This window comes from Erythrolamprus reginae, chromosome 11 (genome assembly GCF_031021105.1).
Source record: "Erythrolamprus reginae isolate rEryReg1 chromosome 11, rEryReg1.hap1, whole genome shotgun sequence".
Taxonomy (NCBI): Eukaryota; Metazoa; Chordata; class Lepidosauria; order Squamata; family Dipsadidae; genus Erythrolamprus; species Erythrolamprus reginae.
The window spans coordinates 2,591,762-2,611,017 of NC_091960.1; the positions used below are offsets into that span (position 1 = coordinate 2,591,762).

The 19,256-nt window shown below is 44.4% G+C and overlaps 1 protein-coding gene across 1 annotated transcript in view; it reads right to left on the bottom strand.

Moving 5' to 3' along the window:
* The window catches only part of LOC139174151 (ryanodine receptor 1-like), a 161,260-nt gene that overhangs the window by 50,243 nt on the left and 91,761 nt on the right, over window positions 1-19,256 (bottom strand). The window contains exons 70-81 of the mRNA XM_070764289.1: window positions 16,706-16,876; window positions 16,199-16,258; window positions 15,323-15,460; window positions 14,354-14,466; window positions 13,443-13,539; window positions 11,980-12,086; window positions 11,723-11,774; window positions 10,700-10,759; window positions 8,944-9,043; window positions 7,741-7,820; window positions 7,316-7,392; window positions 6,328-6,401 (exon numbers count right to left, since the gene is read on the bottom strand). Coding sequence (XP_070620390.1) covers window positions 6,328-6,401; window positions 7,316-7,392; window positions 7,741-7,820; window positions 8,944-9,043; window positions 10,700-10,759; window positions 11,723-11,774; window positions 11,980-12,086; window positions 13,443-13,539; window positions 14,354-14,466; window positions 15,323-15,460; window positions 16,199-16,258; window positions 16,706-16,876 — 1,129 coding nt within the window. The remainder of the gene's footprint in view (window positions 1-6,327; window positions 6,402-7,315; window positions 7,393-7,740; window positions 7,821-8,943; window positions 9,044-10,699; window positions 10,760-11,722; window positions 11,775-11,979; window positions 12,087-13,442; window positions 13,540-14,353; window positions 14,467-15,322; window positions 15,461-16,198; window positions 16,259-16,705; window positions 16,877-19,256) is intronic.

The following is a 19,256-nucleotide window of genomic DNA, read 5'->3' on the forward strand; positions in this document are numbered from 1 at the left end:
AGGGTGGGAGAACCGCATACGGTTCGGATTAACCACAGTCGAAGCGCTTCTTCTGCTCGCTTGCCATTCTGTCGGGCGCCCGAGGACGGTCTTTACCGTCTCATTCTGGCAGGACGGCCCTTTGCGCTGCTAGTGGGAAACGGGATCGGAGTGTGACGCACAACACGGGGAAGGAGGGTTGGCGCGGGACGAAGAAAACGCAAGCAGATGAAATCCAGCACAACAAGACAGCGGTGGGAGAGGGATAGAGATCAATAACGGACCAGGAAGAAAGCAAGAATTAAGATACCCAGGACCCAGCCCTGGCCCGTGACGGTTAATAGAATTAGTGGTAGGAGACGGTCCATCATCCGTTCTGTGGCCTTGGTCATTAATGAAGGTATGAATCCAACTTTGGCGTGAGGAGGGCAAGGACTGGCAAGCCTGCCCACCCTCCCCATTCATGTGAAGGCATTTTCTTCCTTCAGTGGGATTCATATGACCCAGCTGAGATCAATGACCAAACCCTTTTCCACTATGGCTGACGTTGCCTTCTCTGCTTCCGGGATCATCCTTCCCTGAGAGAACCGCCATCTTCCCTTCAAAACTTCGAGCACAGGTAGTCCTCGATGTACAACCGACATGGCTTAGGACCAGATTATTGACGGGACTGTCTCCTGCCTCATGTATCCCAGCGGCCGGCCAGAGTCAGTCTTCTCCAGGTCCCGTCGACAAGCAATGTTGCCCGGTGGGGCCTAGGGGAAGGGCCTTCTCTGTGACGGCTCCGGACCTTTGGAACCAACTCCCCAAACAGATTTGCACTGCCCCTACCCTCCCGGACTTTCAAGAACACATCTCTGCTAGGAGGCTTGGTAGGCCGTTGAGCGTTGACACCCTGTTCCAGCCAAATAGTACATCTGTGATGAGATGAATGGTTTGAAAAATTTGGGGTTTTAGATGAGTTTCAAATGTTTGGATTTTCAAATGTAGCTTTTAGGATCGGATTTTATTATTATTGTCTATTTTATATTCTTTAGTTTTATGCTGTAAGCCACCCGGCGTCCCCTGCAGAAGGGCAGCCTCGAAATCCAAAAAATAAATAAATAAATAAATAAATAAATAAATAAATAAATAAATAAATAAATAAGCTTAAATATTTATAATACAGTCAAATTTCTCACAATTTTAAAGCATGCAAGGAAAAAAAATGTAAGCAATCTTGTTATTCCTTTCGTTTACTAGCTATACAAAATAAATTTTAAAATGTTGTCTAGCAATTAACTTTGGACAATTTATGACTTGGTAATACGACTGAAGTTAATAAGATGAAGATTTAGGTAACAATGATATAATATAGCAATGTAAAACTGATTTTTTAAAAAAGCTGTCACAATAATGTCAACCAGTAGGTTGGCAAATGTGCAAATTGTTGAGTGTTTAAGACTTGATATATAACTGTAGTCGTGAATGATGATATCTATATGTCTGTATAAGTCATGTTCTGTTTTTGTTTTTGACTTCGTTTGTTTATTTTATGGCATTTGTTTTGTTTCTTAATGTAAATAATTAACAAAGATTATTTTAAATAAATAAATAAACCACAACGAAGATTGATCATGAGGCCACTGGGGATGCTGTTGCGGTCGTTAAGTGTGAAAAACCCTCATGAGTCAAACTTTCCCCCCGGTTCTGTTGTGACTTTGATCACAACCACTTGCAAATGGTTGTAAGCCGAGGATTACCTGTGCAGGTTATAGATGGAAGCTGGGCTGAAGGTGTAGAAGAGAGAAGGATATCAGCTGCCCCGAGCGACCTCGTGAAGAATGACTTTGTCTGAAGCCAGTTCGAATCAGAAAAAAAAAACCACCTCCAGGGGATTCAAAAACCCAATCGAATAAAATCAGAGAAAGCGAAGGAGCTAAGCAGGACAACACATTTACAACGTTTTAGAAAGACAAGACAGCAAGGAGGCTACAACCTGAAGAACACAAATACTCAAACCCTGGAGAGTCCAAGTTGTCGCTCTTCCAAAGCAGGCCTCTTATTTGTAATTTTTAACAAAACCCTAAAATACTCGGGGTGCAATGGCATTGCATTAATTTATTTATTTATTTGTTTGTTTTGTTAAGTACGTATTGGTGGCATGCAAAGAGATAACAATATTTATGTACATGATACTAGTAAGAGAGAAACATTAGGATAGGGGACGGAAGGCACGCTGGTGCACTTATGCACGCCCCTTACTGACCTCTTAGGAATCGGGAGAGGTCAACAGTGGATAGTCTAAGGGTAAATTTTTTGGGGTTAGGTGATGATACTACAGTGTCTGGTAGTGAGTTCCACACATCAATTACTCGGTTACTAAAGTTGTATTTCCTGCAGTCGAGTTTAGAGCGGTTTACATTAAGTTTGTATCTGTTGTGTGCTTGTGTGTTATTGTGGTTGAAGCTGAAGTAGTCGTTGACAGGAAGGACGTTGTAGCAGATGATTTTATGGGCTGTGCTTAGATAATTTAAACTGAATTAAATTGGAATTATTTTTTTTTAAATCCAGGCCTCATTATTTTTTTAAGGGTCCTACCTGAAAACACTGCACATTTCTGTCTAAAAGCACAAAACCCAGGCGGTTTACGAGGACAAGGGGTTAATGTGATGTGTAGATATGGCAATCGTGCCAAGATGTGTTACTGCAATAAATAACATAATGGGGTTGTTATAAGATTACTAGAGCAGAAGAACGTTTGATACAGAAGAGAGAGAGAGAAAGAAAGATTATATTAAATACTAGAATGAGCACTATTATGAGAGCTTCTTAAAAATATGCCAATCTAATATTAGAGGACCACTTGCAAGAATAATACTGGATAGTGGTATAATAATACAGGCTTTCCTGCATTGATCAGGAATTTAATAAGAATACAGTTGCAATTTTGGATGCCAAAAATGTCCTTTAGCTCAATTTCTAAAGATTTATTATAATGTTACTCTTGCCAATTGCCAAGTGTCCAAATATTGATCACATCAGTGGTAAGATTCTGCAACGGTTGTTAAGTTTAAAGACTGTCAATAATTCATTTCCCCCCCAAAGCTGTTGTAAACCCAGTCACAAAAATCAAGGGATACCTGTATATACACACAACGTTTCTTAAGAGAAGGACGAAGTTTACCTACGAGATGGAGGCCACGAAAGCGTAGTAAATATACTACGTTTTTACTCTGCAGCTTTTCTACTTGCTTAACCCACCGGTACCTATCTCACAAATGCACAGACACACAGCTTTTCAAAACACAAAACACCCAGTTACACAGGTACAGAAGACGTAGGATTCAACAGCTAGTTGTTACAACGACGCTGTACTGTTACAAAGCACTTACACCACCGACACAGCCGCACAGTTATGCAACTTGCACTTGCATCCTCCTTGGTCACCAGTCTAGGCTGGGACAATGTTGCTGTGAACAAAATGGCAGGAGGACACAGGCATGGAGGGCAACAAGGTGTGCTACACCGAAGACTTCTGAAAACAGGACAAAGAAGAAAAGGATAGGTGGGTGGGTGGTGAAGAATTGAGGTCTGCACCAGAAGTAGTCAGGGGCATCCCTAGACACTGTGCAGAACACCAATATGAATTTTGAGGGGAAAGGTAGAGTGTGACACTGGGGGGAAATTGGTCAACTATAGGACATGCACCAAATAGAGTTCAGGACACTTTCCTGCCCCCTCTAAAAACTGATCAGAACCCCCTCCAACAGGTCAGGGTTGACATGGATGTAATGGGTTGCGTGTTTATTCAACCAGGTTCTGGTTGATCATGATGCCTTCACCCAAAGTTGAGAAGAACTCAAAGGTCTTCCATGGTGGGGAAGCAATTCCATCATGAATGTTGGGACTCCAATTGAGTCTCTTCCCCAGAAAACACCAGGTGTTTCTCCAAGCTAGGACTCGAAACCTATCTTGGGTACTGGTCTTCCAAGTTGACCATCAAGAACTGTTCACTTCTTGGGGCTTGAATGAGAAAACTAGCCACCCTGTGTCCATAAAACATGGCCCAGTTTCCAAAGAACAGACCAACTTAGCTGGTCAGCCCAACTGCAACTGTTAAGCACAGAGGGCTCAACCGTGGGTTGATCTATCTACCACGATCCTTAACTGGACCACAGATTACAAAATCCTATCTGCTTCGCTTGAGATTCCAGGTATAGATTCTCAGTTGAGATCATTCGGAGATTTGATCACCGCTATCAAGTCTGATCTGAAGACTGTAGAATTGGAACCGTCTAGAACAGTGGTTCTCAATCTTTATAATGCCACAACCCTGTAATACAGATCCTGGTGTTTTGGTGACCCCCAGCCATAAGTCTAGCGCCAATTCTCCCAACAGAGCTTTAAGCTGATTGGCAGGAGGGTCAGAGGGACACCCCCACTATAAACGCCTGATTGGTCGGATTGTAAACGTATGTTCCAAGGCGCCAGAATAGAAGCTTTAGTTCCTAACACCAGGGGAAATTTGTCCTTTCCCAGGGTTTTAGGCGACCCCTGTGAAACAGCCATTCGACCCCCCAAAGGGGTCCCGAGCCCCAAGTTGAGAACCATTGGTCTAGAACTTCCAGACACTAAGAACATAGAAACATAGAAACATAGAAGTCTGACGGCAGAAAAAGACCTCATGGTCCATCTAGTCTGCCCTTATACTATTTTCTGTATTTTATCTTAGGATGGATCTATGTTTATCCCAGGCATGTTTAAATTCAGTGACTGTGGATTTACCAACCACGTCTGCTGGAAGTTTGTTCCAAGCATCTACCACTCTTTCAGTAAAATAATATTTCCTCACGTTGCTTTTGATCTTTCCTCCAACTAACTTCAGATTGTGTCCCCTTGTTCTTGTGTTCACTTTCCTATTAAAAACACTTCCCTCCTGAACCTTATTTAACCCTTTAACATATTTAAATGTTTCGATCATGCCCCCCCTTTCCCTTCTGTCCTCCAGACTCTACAGATTGAGTTCATGAAGTCTTTCCTGATACGTTTTATGCTTAAGACCTTCCACCATTCTTGTAGCCCATCTTTGGACCCGTTCAATTTTGTCCATATCTTTTTGTAGGTGAGGTCTCCAACATGTGACTCAACGCCACCCAACCATTCCTGACATACAGCTGAGCAAACATCATCAAAGTTTTTTCTAAGGATCCCTGCCGCGACATTCCTCTTGACCATCGTCTAGTACAGGGGTCCCCAAACTTGGCAACTTTAAGACTTGTGGGTTTCAACTCCCAGAATTCTCCAGCCAGTTTGAAGCTTCCCTACATTTTCTGCATCCCCAGTCTGTTAGATACATTAAATTCCTCCGGGGTTCTAAGATCCTAAATTCTAAACCAGGGTTGGGAGGAAATGGGAGGAAGGGGTTCCGATCAGTTTGGTTTTTTTGCTTTAGCTTTCAATTTCTCAGGTTAGAAAGGGCAACTAAAATGAAAAAAAAATAAAAGAAGCTGAGAAACCGACCATCAAAGAAAAACGCAATTTCATCCCCCCAAAAGCCAAAAGAGATTATTTACCATTTTCACGACTGATGACTGAGGGGTGGGCAGTGGTGACACCAGGAGAAGGGGAGCGGGAAGGGAGAGAAGGAGGAAGGAGGAGAGAAAGGGGGGGTGAGTGCCGGAAGGAAAAAAAAAGACCCATTTATAAACCAGAGAGAGAGAGAGAGAGGGAGCAAAATAAAATCGATTAAAATGCCATGAAGGTGGAACGAAGAACGGATGAGACCAGAGAACCTGGAGTGGAGGAAGGTGGATTTGGGGGCGGAGGGAAAATCCATTATTGGTTTTAGAAATCTCAATTAATTCACGCCTTGTGAGAAGGAAGCAGTGAACACAAAGAGGGGGATGCAGAGGACCGGGGACGGGTTTGGAGGGAGAGGAGGGAGAGGATGAACACTTGGGAAAGAAGCCAGTGTCCATCTTGAGAGAGGGAGAGGAAAAAACCCAACTCTTTTGCATCCTTCCTCGGAGATGCAACCTCTGACCCCTTCTACAAAAGAACCCCGAGCCTGCTCCACATCCAACCTGGAAAAATGCCTGGGGAGACATTTTTCCAGCAAACGTAAACTGGGAGATATTGTCCCCACATGCAAAGCTTCCTGGGCCTCCCCTGCTGGATTTTTTGGGCCGTTGGGGCCTTCTCCCAAAAAATCCAGTGGCCGGACTCAACCTTGGCGGTCTCAGGAGGAGGGGGTAGGATGCCGCCTCGCGCCTGTCTCGGGAGGCAGGAGATGTGAGAAAACCAAAATGAGTTGGTTCGTTCACGGTCGGTTTGCTGGGGAGCCTCAACTGGAGCAGAAAGACTTACTCGTTCCTTCTTCTGTTACCATCCCAAGTCCTTCGGCCTTGTTTTGCCTCTCAAAGGCATTGAGGTCCAGCACGCTGTGGATGAAGGGGAGGGACGAAAGAAGAGAGGGGGTGAGGACACAGCCTTTCTTCTTCACCAGAGGTAGGTGAAAGAGACACAAACTGAAGTCTGCAACTTTATAATTGCACAAATTCATCTTATCCAGTCAAGCAGCCCTTGCTGAATCTAGAGCAGTGTTTCCCAATCTTGGCAACCTTGAAGATGTCTGGACTTCAATTCCCAGAATTCCCCAGCCAGCATTCTCTGGGAGTTGAAGTCCAGACATCTTCAAGGTTGCCAAGATTGGGAAACACTGCTGTAGAGCAGGGTTTTTCAACCAATGTGCCGCGAGACATGGTCAGGTGTGCCGCGAAGCTCAGAGAGAGAAAGAAAGGAAGAGAGAGAGAAAGAAAGAAAGAAAGAGAGAGAGAGAGAAAGAGAGAAAAAGAGCGAGCGAGAGAGAAAGAGATCAAGAGAGAGAGAAAGAAAGCAAGAGAGAGAGAAAGAAAACAAGAAAAAGAAAGCAAGAGAGAGAGCAAGAGAGAGAAAGAAAGAAAGAGAGAAAGAGAGGGAGGGAAGGAGAGAGAGAGAGAAAGACATAGAGGGAGGGAGGGAGGGAGAGAGAAAGAGAGCAAAAAAGAGAGGAAGGAAGGAAGAGAAAGAAAGAGGGACGGAGAGAGAAAGAAAGAAAGAAAGAAAGAGGGAGGGACAGAGAAATAGAGTGAAAGGGAGGAAGAGAGAGAGAGAATTTTTTGTCCAAACCTTTTTTAGCCACCCCACTCCCCCCCGCTTAATGTGCCCCAGGGTTTCGTAAATGTAAAAAATGTGCCGCAGCTCAAAAAAGGTTGAAAATCACTGCTCTAGAGGATCTCAAACTCCAGACTGTGGACAAGAAGATAATGAAAAGTTATTGAAAACAAAGGAAAAAGTAGAAGACACCGCTAAGTACCTGCAGGTTTGCATTAGTGCCTGGAGACTCAGGAAAAATCCCACCTCATGCTTCTCCTTCAGATAATCCAGCATTTTCTGAAGAAAGGGAGAAAGAACATTTGGAAAGGCCCAAAGAACCTAACCTTTAGCTTTTGGGGAATCAAACAACATAACCCTGCAAGTTCCTATCTTCATAGATCACCACTCTTCACATCTACAGATCTGAAGGTCTAATCTACAGAAGGGTCATACTATAGATGGAAGGAGAATCACACCGTCCTCAATTACATGGATCGAGTCAGACCCATCTTGTTATCTTAGAATAATAATTTCTCTATCCAGTGTTATCCAAGTCTTTTCAATCTTGGGGTAAAACTATTTCTCAGTCTCCAAGAATTAGCACAAGGAAGAACTTGCCCAGAATCCCGGTCTTCTTCTTCTTACCTGCTGTACCTCCTCGTTGCCACCATTCAGGATGGAGATGCCCAATTTCAGAGTAGAGGAGACCATGGCCCCAGGCTCCCCTGTCAAGACAGAAACCCAAATTATTTCATGACATCTCTTGCCTTGGAACATAGTGACTTTCTTCTCCAGGAAAAGACCAAATGATAAGGGATCTTCTTATTTATTGGAAACAAGGAGGGGTACCTACCAAAAGTACAGTGATAGATTCTAGATTGCGCAGAGCTAGATAAATTGACCATTGAACTGAAGGGAAAAGAAGACTCGGGATATTTTTGTAAAACAGGAAACAGTCACTAAACGAACTGTCGTAAGTTGAGGACGACCTCTAGTCTGGAGGGGCTTTTTCCCAGAGGGCAAAGGGGCAGCGGAGTTTGGTTTTAAATGGTGGGGTTTTATATTTTTTCTCTTTTAATATTAGATTTGTTCCACTGTAACATTGTTTTTATTATTGTTGTGAGCCGCCCCGAGTCTTCGGAGAGGGGCGGCATACAAATCTAATAAATTATTATTATTATTATTATTATTATTATTATTATTATTATTATTGTCTAGGAGGGAGGAAGAAGGCCAAGACAGTCCCTCCTTAGCAGTTCACAGAATACATCTAAAATTATGCAGGTCGTTGCTTTAGTCTGGCAAGATTCTGTCTGTAAGTAAGCGAACAATAAAGAAACTAAGAAGCAACTTCACTTTTGGTTCCTGGGTCTTGATTTCATCGGTGTTAGACTAAAGTTTAATGCCAGAAGATATTAGTGACCGCATCCTTTCTCTACTATCAAGGCCTCAAGGACATTTATTTATTAATTAAATTTATTTGTTTATTTGTTTATTAAATGTATAGGCCGCTTAACTCCTTCTGGACTTTGGGCATCGTACAATAAGTGTTCATTTGTTCTCCATCCAGTTGTTCTTCATTCTCTCCCTCCCACTCCAGTCCTTCCTAAATCTCTTCTGGTACATAGTGATGTCCGTGATTGCTCATTACAACAACTTCTTCTTAGAATGGTCACTAAGCAAACTATTGTAAGTTGAGGACCACTTATATCTCCCAAATAGCCCAGCTAGAGACCTTCCTGACTTAATCAAGGTTTTCTCTCTTGGGATGAAGTAACTCTGACCTGTCCAAGGACCCATTCTTTGCCGGAGATAAAGAGAGAGGAAAAAAGTAGGATCGCTTCTAACCTTTACAAGCGCTAATCATTTGCAGGACCATCTCAGCCGCTCCACGATTGTGAAGTCGGGATTGTTGGTACAACAGTTTCTGCTTCTCCATCTCTTTTTCCTGCAAGAAGACAAAGGATCAGGAGGGAGAAGCCTACAGGAGGAAGATGGGGAGAGCTCTTCTTTTTAAAATTTATATGTATATATGTTGTGGTTAGCTCCTGCCCCAAGGACTGTGGATGTGGGGGAGACATCCACATGCTGCAGGCCTGGTTTGCCCACGGTGGAATCTGCTGATGAATGCTCCTCTGACCAAGAAGACAGGAGTGACAGGGAGGAGAGTGTGGCAGACAGCTCAGAAGGAGATCAATTATCTAGCTCCTCCTTGGATTCAGAACAAGAGTTAATGATACAGCCACGCATGCGGAGAGCGATGCATAGGCAGCAACAACTGAGAGATTGTTATCAAAGAAAATGAGGCCACCTGTGGTTGGGTGGGGCTGTGGTCATTAGTGAGGCTGCTATAAAGAGCAGCCTGTGGGTTTGGCCATTGTGGAGGATTATCTGATCAGTGTGTTTCGTGCCTGCTTTACTGACTTTGACTTTTTGTGTGCTGATTTTTCCCCGCTTTGAAACTAAACCAGAGCAAAGTGTGTTTCACTTTGTGAAAGAAGAAGGACTGTGAATTGCCTCACAGCTGCAAGATAAGTATCTCAGAACTGATAAGGGACTTGTACAAATTACCAGTTTGTTTGGAGACCAGTGCTCTTTGCTATACCAAAAGAGGGCTTAGGTTAAGGGAATTTTCATTATAAAGAACATTGTTTTGAATTTTCAAACGTGTGTGTGTCTGAAATTTGTACCTGTGAATTTTGGGGAGGATTCTACCAGAGAGCCCGACAGAACATGTATATATATATGAGAAGGTCTTGGCATATTCGGGTTTCTTCCCGTGTAAGTTTCAGAGATTCCTGGCGACCAGGAAGTTTCAACACAGCTTGCAGCTGCTGAGTCAGCACTCCACACCCACCCACCAGTATTTATAGAGGGAAGGCAGCTCAGGTCACGCAGTTTTCTCCCTAGCACAAGGCCAAAAACACCAGCCTGAAAATGACGAGTGGGACCTCGTTGAAACGTTCGCCAGGAATCTCTGAAACTTACACGGGAAGAAACCCGAATATGCCAAGACCTTCATACCTAATATAATCTTAATTGAAGATAAATAGGGGAGGGGATACATAAAGCAAAAGGACTATGCGAATATTGGTACAAATGTATAAGAATTTAGAGTATACGGTTATAAATCAAAATACACGCTTACATATATAAAAGAAAATAAAGCTAAGGAAAGAGAAAGCGAAGGAAGAAAAAAGGGAAAGGAAAGAGAAGAGGAAAAATTAAAAATAAAAGAAAGTAGAAGAAAGAAAGAAAGAAAGTAGAAGAAAGAAAGAAGAGAAAAACTCATATCTATAAATTTATCAGATGTCATCAATAGTGTCGTAAGAGCTCTTCTTTTGCTGTGCAAAATCCAGATAAAAGTATTTCAGGTATTTTCCAGAGCCTGTCTGAGCGATGTGCAAAGGTGCAGCTTTTTAAATGCTCCCGAAAGACAAAGTGTTTCTTCAGTTTCTTACATATTCCAAGTCAACCACTAAAATGACCTTCTTGACAAAGTTGGGAGCAGGCGGCTCATCTAATCGAGAAGGAAGATTTGACCGCCTGCAGGTTAATGTGTCAAAAACCAATCTGGGAAGTTGAGAAGAGAGCAGTCACTAACCTCAAACGGCACCTCGTCTTCCTCTTCCTCATCACCTTCTCCTTCATTAATGTGACAGCTCTAAAGTCCCAGGGATAAAAAGGGAGGGGAGAAGTAGGGTGAGCACCAACATTGATGGATGAAGATTTTTCCCACAGCTGTTTGCCTGAAAACTCCCAGTCTGGCAAAGGCGGAGGGGTCAAGCAGGGAGTTAGCCTTCAGTCCTTGCACAGCTGCAAAGGACTTAGACCTGACACCGCTTAAGTTCCATGGGACCTCCGCTGTTTATTCCCAAGCGAAGGCAAGCAGACTGAGGAGACTCTTGTAGTATACTAGAATACCTTCGGGATCACCTTCTGCCGCACGAATCCCAGCGGCCGATTAATTCCCACAGAGTTGGCCTTCTCCGGGTCCCGTCGACAAAACAATGTCATCTGGCAGGGCCCAGGGGGAGAGCCTTCTCTGTGGCGGCCCCGGCCCTCTGGAATCAACTCCTCCCGGAGCTTAGGACTGCCCGCACCCCACTTGCCTTTTGCAAACCCACCTCTGTCGTCAGGCATGGGGGAACTGAGATATCCTTTCCCCCTAGGCCTATACAATTTATACATGGTATGTTTGTGTGTGTGTGCTTGTTTGGTTTTTAATAAGGGTTTTTTTTAAGTTATTTTAAATATTAGATTTGTTATATGCTGTTTTTATTATTTATTTATTTATTTATTTATTTATTGGATTTGTACGCCGCTCCTCTCTGCAGACTCGGGGCGGCTAACAACGATAAAAACAACATGTAACAATCCAATTTAATAAAACAACTAAAAACCCTTATTTATAAAAACCAAACATACACACAAACATACCATGCATAACTTGTAATGGCCTAGGGGGAAGGAATATCTTAACTCCCCCATGCCTGGCGACAAACGTGGGTCTTGAGTAGTTTGCGAAAGACTTATTATTATTGTTGACTTAAAGGATTATTGTTGTTAGCCGCCCCGAGTCTATGGAGAGGGGCGGCACACAAATGTAATAAATAAATGAACTTACCTTAGCCATAATGTCAGCATAGGCCATGTATAGGTAGTCTTCATCCAGTTTGCTGTAACAAAGTAAACACGTTCTGGATCAGCACCAGTCTGTCATTGTGAGGATGCAATGATTCCAGGCTAATTCCTCGCTTGACTCCACCCTCAGGCTCCACCTGTCCTACTCCTACATCAGGGCAGAATGCTTTAGCCACAGCTACGTCCTCCTTTTGGTGTCCAAATTCATGCTGGGCACTGACTCTCCCACCCACTACAAACCTTTTTTCCGTCAACGCCGTCCTGCTAAAATGGAGAATGAGCTGGTGCAAGGGGTCTGGTTTCTTTTCCTCCTCCTCTTCCTCTTCCTCTTCCTGTGGTCCAGGTTTCTACATCCCACAATAGGAAAAGACAGAAGTTAGAAATCAGGCCAGGGCACCTGTGAAACATAACATTTGCCCTAAACAAATACCAGGGGATGAGCATTCAAACCAGAAGTGGTAATCAGCCGGTTCGGACTGGTTCAATCGAACCGGAACCAGTAGCGGAAATCACGGGCCAGGCCATCCACCTGCCTCGGCTCTATGCCACCCTATTTGTGCACATTTTTGAGTCCGGGCGCATGCGTAGAAGGCTTATGCACCAGTAAAGTGCATGTACTGGAGACCAGGCATCTATACAGAGATTTTCACTTACCTTCCTTACTGGTTGCCAAATGTAGCGTGCGCGCTTGCGGTAGGGAAGGTAAGTGAAAACCATCCCTGATTCAGAGGACGTTACGCCAAATCAAAACACTATTTTATCATTCAGATACTAACTGCTGCAACGCTAGCTTGGGCACAAAATAATCTCCCGTCAGTTAACATGATAATAAATTAATTAATGGATTGCATCGAATCGTCTAATCTTACATATGAATTACAAAACAAGCAAAGAGAAAGATTTCTTTACCCATATAACCTTTCTAAGTGGCTAGAAATCATAAGGTCCCACAGAGTGGGCCTTCTCCGGGTCCCGTCAACTAAACAATGTTGGTTGGTGGGCCCCAGGGGAAGAGCCTTCTCTGTGGCGGCCCCGACTCTCTGGAACCAGCTCCCCCCAGAGATTAGAACTGCCCCTACCCTCCTTGCCTTTCGTAAACTCCTTAAAACCCACCTTTGTCGTCAGGCATGGGGGGACTGAGATGTTCTTTCCCCCTGGGCCTATACAATTTATGTATGGTATGCTTGTATGTATGTCTGCTTAATAATGGGGTTTTTAAAAAATATTTTAAATTGTAAATTATTAGATTTGTCACGAACTGTTTTATTGTGTTGTGAGCCACCCCGAGTCTATGGAAAGGGGCGGCATACAAATCTAATAAATAATAATAATAATAATAATAATAATAAGGGATAATACAAACAAATAAACTTATAGTGAAATAACAGGTATGTTGTGATTAGCAAATTAAACATTTGCTACTATTGCTTTCAGACAGAGAGGCCTAGGTAGATATATTTTCTTCTTTTCGGAGGATTGTCTGAAATGTAAAATATGAAAATAATGCCTGATTACGTAACAGCCATCGGTAAATTTGTAATGTGTGTTATTGTATTTTTTATGAAATGTTTTTGTTTTTATATATATTTTGTTTGTATGTCTTTGTATTTGTTTCAATAAAAATTAAAAGAAAAAGAAAACCATCCCTGATTCAAACCGTTCCCCCAGTTGACCTCGGGGTTCTTTCCCCCAGGAAGACTCACCGACAGGTCGTCAATCATCCTGTCTTCAAAGGGATGCTCTTCACTGAAGATCCAGGAATACTTGTAGCTCTCCAGGAACATGTTGCAAGCCCGATGCCTGAGGGGCAGAAAGGCGGGTCACGTCCTCCACCCTGTTCTGTGCACAGCCCCCAGAGCAACCCCCCCCCCCCGACTCAAAAGTCCCTTATTTCGTGGTAAAAGCACACCTGTTATGGATAAAAGCAACACACGGCGAAAAGCAGATTGCATGGGAAAAAAGGAGAAATTTCCCTATCCAAAATGAAACATCAACAAAGCCTGGGAAAAGCTCCAACTCTCCCTAATGGCATTCGTTATATAACATTTCTCATATAAATATAAATATAAATCATATAACTATAAATCAGCTGACTGAAATCCCGGATAAAATTATCCAGCAAAGAATGTCTTTTAGTGAGGCATGAATCGTGTTTTTGAAGCCTTTTTCAAGCACACCGTCGCTCTAAAACCTCTTTCCCTGAACGTCAGCCTTCCATCCTTCCGAGGTCAATAAAAACGAGGACCCAGATTGTTGGGGGCAAGAGGCTGACTCTGTAACCGCTTAGAGAGGGCTGTAAAAGCACGGTGATGTGTATAAGCTATTATTTATTAAATTAATAAATACATTAATTAAACTTATTAAAGGAAGAATGCCAAGGGAGGGACGAAATGAAATGTAAATGGCAAAAATTAAAATTATTCTTAACATTATTTTAAATAATTAAATTGTATTGTGGAATTGTCCTGTGGTGAGTTGTCCCATGGTGAATTGGCCATGGTGAGTTGTCAGAGGTGGTTGTCCCATTCCGGCTAGCAGAGTGAATCTGTGTATGGATTGACCCTTATTCTAATCAGCGCACCTGGACCTGGCCAACTGAGCTCAATTAACTCACCTGGGCAAGTTATAGAGCGGTGTCATGCGGAAGCAGGCAACCACTGCGCGACGGCGCTGCTTGGAGAGCAATTTGTGCCACGCGGCTTTCTTGGATTTGTACGGGTGCTCCAACTGCAGAAGAAGGCGGAAGAGAAACCGGGTTGGAAGCTAGGGTGACCGACACTTCCCTCCTCTGCCCGCTTTTCCTGATCAACGGCTTCCTTCCCGTTTCTTTGTCCTGCTCCTTTGAGTTTCCTCCCTCTGAAAACTCCACCAGCCATCAAGAACGATGGCTCACTAGGCCTCCATCTGCTCTTTAGCAATTGGACTTTTATGCCGCCCCTCTCCAAGGCCTCGGGGCGGCTTACAAGATGTAAAATAACAATATACAGTGGTACCTCTACTTAAGAATGCTTCTACTTTTCTAGATAAGAACCGGGTGTTCAAGAACTATTTTTCCACTTACAAACGCGAGCCTCCGATACTGTAACCGGAAAAGGAGGGGAGAAGCCTCTGTGGGGCCTCTCTAAGAATCTCCTGGGAGGAAACAGGGCTGGAAAAGGCGTGGAAAAGCCTCCCTGGGGCCTCTCTAGGAATCTCCTGGGAGGAAACAGGGCCAGAAAAGGCAGGGAAAAGCCTCTGTGGGGCCTTCTCTAGGAATTTCCTGGGAGGAAACAGGGTCGGAAAAGGTGGAGAGAAGCCTCTGTGGGGCCTTCTCTAGGAATCTCCTGGGAGGAAACAGGGCTGGAAAAGGTGGAGAGAAGCCTCTGTGGGGCCTTCTCTAGGAATATCCTGGGAGGAAACAGGGCCAGAAAAGGCAGGGAGAAGCCTCTGTGGGGCCTTCTCTAGGAATCTCCTGGGAGAAAACAGGGCCAGAAAAGGTGGGGAGAAGCCTCCGTGGAGAATTGTGGTCTTGAAATCCAAAATGTAGACAGCCAATCCTATTCTTCAGCCTCTGAACCTGCCCAATCCCTTTGCGGGTTCTTACCTGTTCCAGGTGGTAGAGCACGGCAGAGACCTCTTGTACCCGTTTGACGATCTTCTCCGGCTTGTTGGAGTCCTCAGCTTTCCCAGCCATCTCCTTGTAGAGGGCCATCTGCCAGCGCATGGAGGAGGAATTCTCACACTGCAAGGCGAATGGGGAGATTCACAGAGCGCCAGCCATCTGAAACGTCACCGTTCCCCCCCTTCCCACAACCCTGGATCTATTTAAATTGAGGTCTCAAAACTAGTCTCTGTCCCCAAATGCTGGTAGAATGAGTGATGGATCCCTTGCAGGATATTAATGTCTTTTCCAGATTCTTTTTGTTGCTAGAGTCTGAGACTTGGAAGGAAGGAAGGAAGGAAGGAAGGAAGGAAGGAAGGAAGGAAGGAAGGAAGGAAGGAAGGAAGGAAGGAAGGACAAGAAGAGAGGGAGTGAGGAAGGATTGGAGAAGGAAAGAAGAAGAGGGAGGGAAGGAAGGAAGTGGGAGAGAGAAAGAAAGAAAGAGGGAAGAAAAAGAAAGAAAAAAGGAAAAAAGGGGGAAGGAGGGAAAGAAGAAAGGGAAGAAAGAGAGAAAGAAAGAAAAAGAAAGAAAGAAGAAAGAGAAAGAAAGAAAGGAAGGTGGGAGGGAAGGGAAGGGAGAAGGGAAGGGAAGAAGGAAGGAAGGAAGGAAGAAAGAAAGAAAGAAAGAAAGAAAGAAAGAAAGAAAGAAAGAAAGAAAGAAAGAAAAAGAGACAGAGAAATGAAAGAGGTCAGATTCTATTCTGAAATTTACTGGTATGTTCTCATCCAGACAGGAAGAGAGTCTATTTATGGAAAAGCCTACAAAGCCTGATTTCCCAAAACATCTCTTTCTCGAGCAGTTTCCTGGTCCTCACTCACCTTGCCTTGAAGATGAAGATTGTTGTTGAGATATTCACGCACCTCTTCATCGGTGTCTCTCTGCAGAGAAGGAGAACATTCGCATGAAAGAACCCGTTTCCCACCAGGTTTCCATCCTTCCTTAAATAAACCATCCGCTGAGATATCTGAACATTTGTGTTCCTTGACTGACAGGACCTCAGGGTTTGTATCCTTGATGGCAGGATATAATATCACTGAAAGCAAAGAAAGAACTGGAGGAAGAATATGGTCACTGCGATTGTGTGTGTGTGTTTGTGTATGTGTGTGTAACAAAGTTGTCCTTCGTAGCTTTTCCATCCTTCCTCAACTAAGTGAATATCCATTTCATGCCTGTTTCAATCATCTGCCTGGCCCATGCTCCACAGTCAAGAGGACCTTCCAACATGGCTTCACGTCTAGTCCATCACGATCCTCCTGGTCATCCGTTGGAGATCTGACTCCTCCCTTGCTTCCTTAGCAGCCCCCCACCCCAGCCGGGACCCTCACCAAGGCGTAGCGTATCTTGGCCAGGCTGATCAGCTCTTGGTCGGTTGGGGAACACATGTTCAGGCCGATGGGGAGCATCTTCTTCAGGGTGGCCACGATGAGGGACGTGTGCACGGAATAGCGGTCCCCTCGGCGTTTCTTCTTGTGCCGTTCTTGGTCGGAGCCACCTGACTGGGAGAGGAAGAGCCAAGTCAGTCCAGTTGGCCAAGGGAGACTGTGTCTCCTGGCATGCCAACAGATTGACCGGGCAAAAGCTTTTAATGAGCTTTTAAGCACGGTTTCGGATAGGAGGATTTCATGACTTGGTGGGAAAGCTGGACCAGATCCTCCTTCAAGAGGAGATGGGACAGAAACCTAGGGCGGGGCTGTCCAACTTTGGCCACTTGAAGACCTGTAGACTTCAACTCCCAGAATTAGCCCAGCATGTTGAAAATCAAGTCCACAGCTCTTCTTCAAATTGCCAAGGTTGGATAACTATGATCCAGTGTAGGGGTCTCCAATCTTGGCAACTTTAAGACTTCAGTTCCCAGAATTCCTCAGCCAGCTTCTCTGAGAGTTGAAGTCTACAAGTCTTAAAGACTTGTGGACTTCAACAACCAGAATTCCCCAGCCCAGGATGTTGAAGTTGAAGTCCACAGGTCTTCTTCAAGTTGGCAAGGTTGGATACCTATGATCCAGTGTAGGGGTCTCCAACCCTGGCAACTTTAAGACTCATGGACGTCAGCTCCCAGAATTCCTCAGTCAGCTTCTCTGAGAGTTGAAGTCCACGAGTCTTAAAATTGCCAAGGTTGGAGACCCCTACACTGGATCATAGGTATCCAACCGTGTCAACTTGAAGAAGACCTGTGGACTTCAACTCCCGGAATTCCCCATCCCAGGATGTTGAAGTCCACAAGATTAAGACTTGTGGACTTCAACTCTCAGAGAAGCTGGCTGAGGAATTCTGGGAGCTGAAGTCTTCAAGTTACCAAGGTTGGAAGACCTTTGATCCAGTGTCTCAAAAAGTGACGATCCATAGACGTGCTGCCTCTAAAAATACTCAGGGATCTGGGATCGTTCACCCTTGATTCCAAGACCATCTGTCAGGAACGCATGGATCAAAATCTCATTCCATGCATTTGCTTTTTGATCCATCAACTGAGAGACAGACAGGAGGACTTTGACCGGACTTCAGAAGTGACGATGCACATGCAGAGGTTATGCCTGGATAGGAGGAGGGGTCTTCTGGGGATGAGAAGAAGGGGAGGGGGTGTTAGCAGTGTGGAGAGGACCCTTGTGGAAGAACTGGAGAAGAGAGACGGGACTGCAGTTTTAGGAACGTGGAATTAAAATGATTAAGGCAGAGGTAGATGCTGGGAAAGGGAATTAATGGGACCTTTTAGCAGGATCTGTGGAGATGCTCACGTCAAGAGGTTGTTGTTTTTTTGTCCAATACACAATGAGGGTTTTAGTGGGTATATATCTATATACACATAATACATGATGAAGGTTATAGAGGAGATACTCATAGTAAAATATATCTAAGAAATAATAGAAAAGAAGATATAGTAATAGAACATATCAATGAAAGAATAGAAGAAGAGATATAGGAATAGAAGGAAGGTATAGGAGATATAGGAGAGCAATAGGACAGGGGACGGAAGGCACTCTAGTGCACTTGTACTCGCCCCTTACTGACCTCTTAGAAATCTGGATAGGTCAACCGTAGATAATCTAAGGGTAAAGTGTTGGGGGTTTGGGGATGACACTATGGAGTCCGGTAATGAGTTCCACGCTTCGACAACTCGGTTATTGAAGTCATATTTTTTACAGTCAAGTTTGGAGCGGTTAATATTAAGTTTAAATCTGTTGTGTGCCTCTTGCCCCCCAACAATCTGGGTCCTCATTTGACCCACCTGGGAAGGACGGAAGGCTGAGTCAACCTGGGGCCGGGGGTGAGATTCGAACTGCTGAACTACAGTTAAGCAGTCAGCTGAAGGAGCCTGCAGTGCTGCACCCTAACCATTGTTCCACTCCGGCTCATAATTAACACATTTCTGAGACACATGGACCAAATTTTCAAATTGGACTGAGTTGGCTTGATATGGAGAGTCCCTCCCTGTCTCCCTCCCTCCCAGGGATCAAAGTGCAATGAATTAACTTGGATCAATCAAGACGACAAGACATCCTTCCAGCATCTATGGCCCCTGTAACAGCCTTGCAAAAGAAAAACCAGCCTTGCACAGAACCGCACGCAAGCAGGGTGGGCAGCTGGGCGGACGTAGGGGCATGAACAGGCAACCTCTTTCTCCCCACCCCACCCCTCGGGAGAGGGGCAGGGCAGGATGATGGGCTCTGGGGCCTACAAGGGGTGGCAGGAGAAAAGGACCAAGAGGTTGGATGGAAATTAGGAGGAGGCATGCGGTGAGTTACGGGACGGTCTTGTTTTAGTACTTGGGTTTCCGGGACAAATTAGTTAGTTAGGAGGAAGAGGAGGAGGAGGAAGACATGTCAGAACTACTCCAGAGCATGGCTGCCCGATTCAACATGGCCTGAGTCCCACAATAGCGGG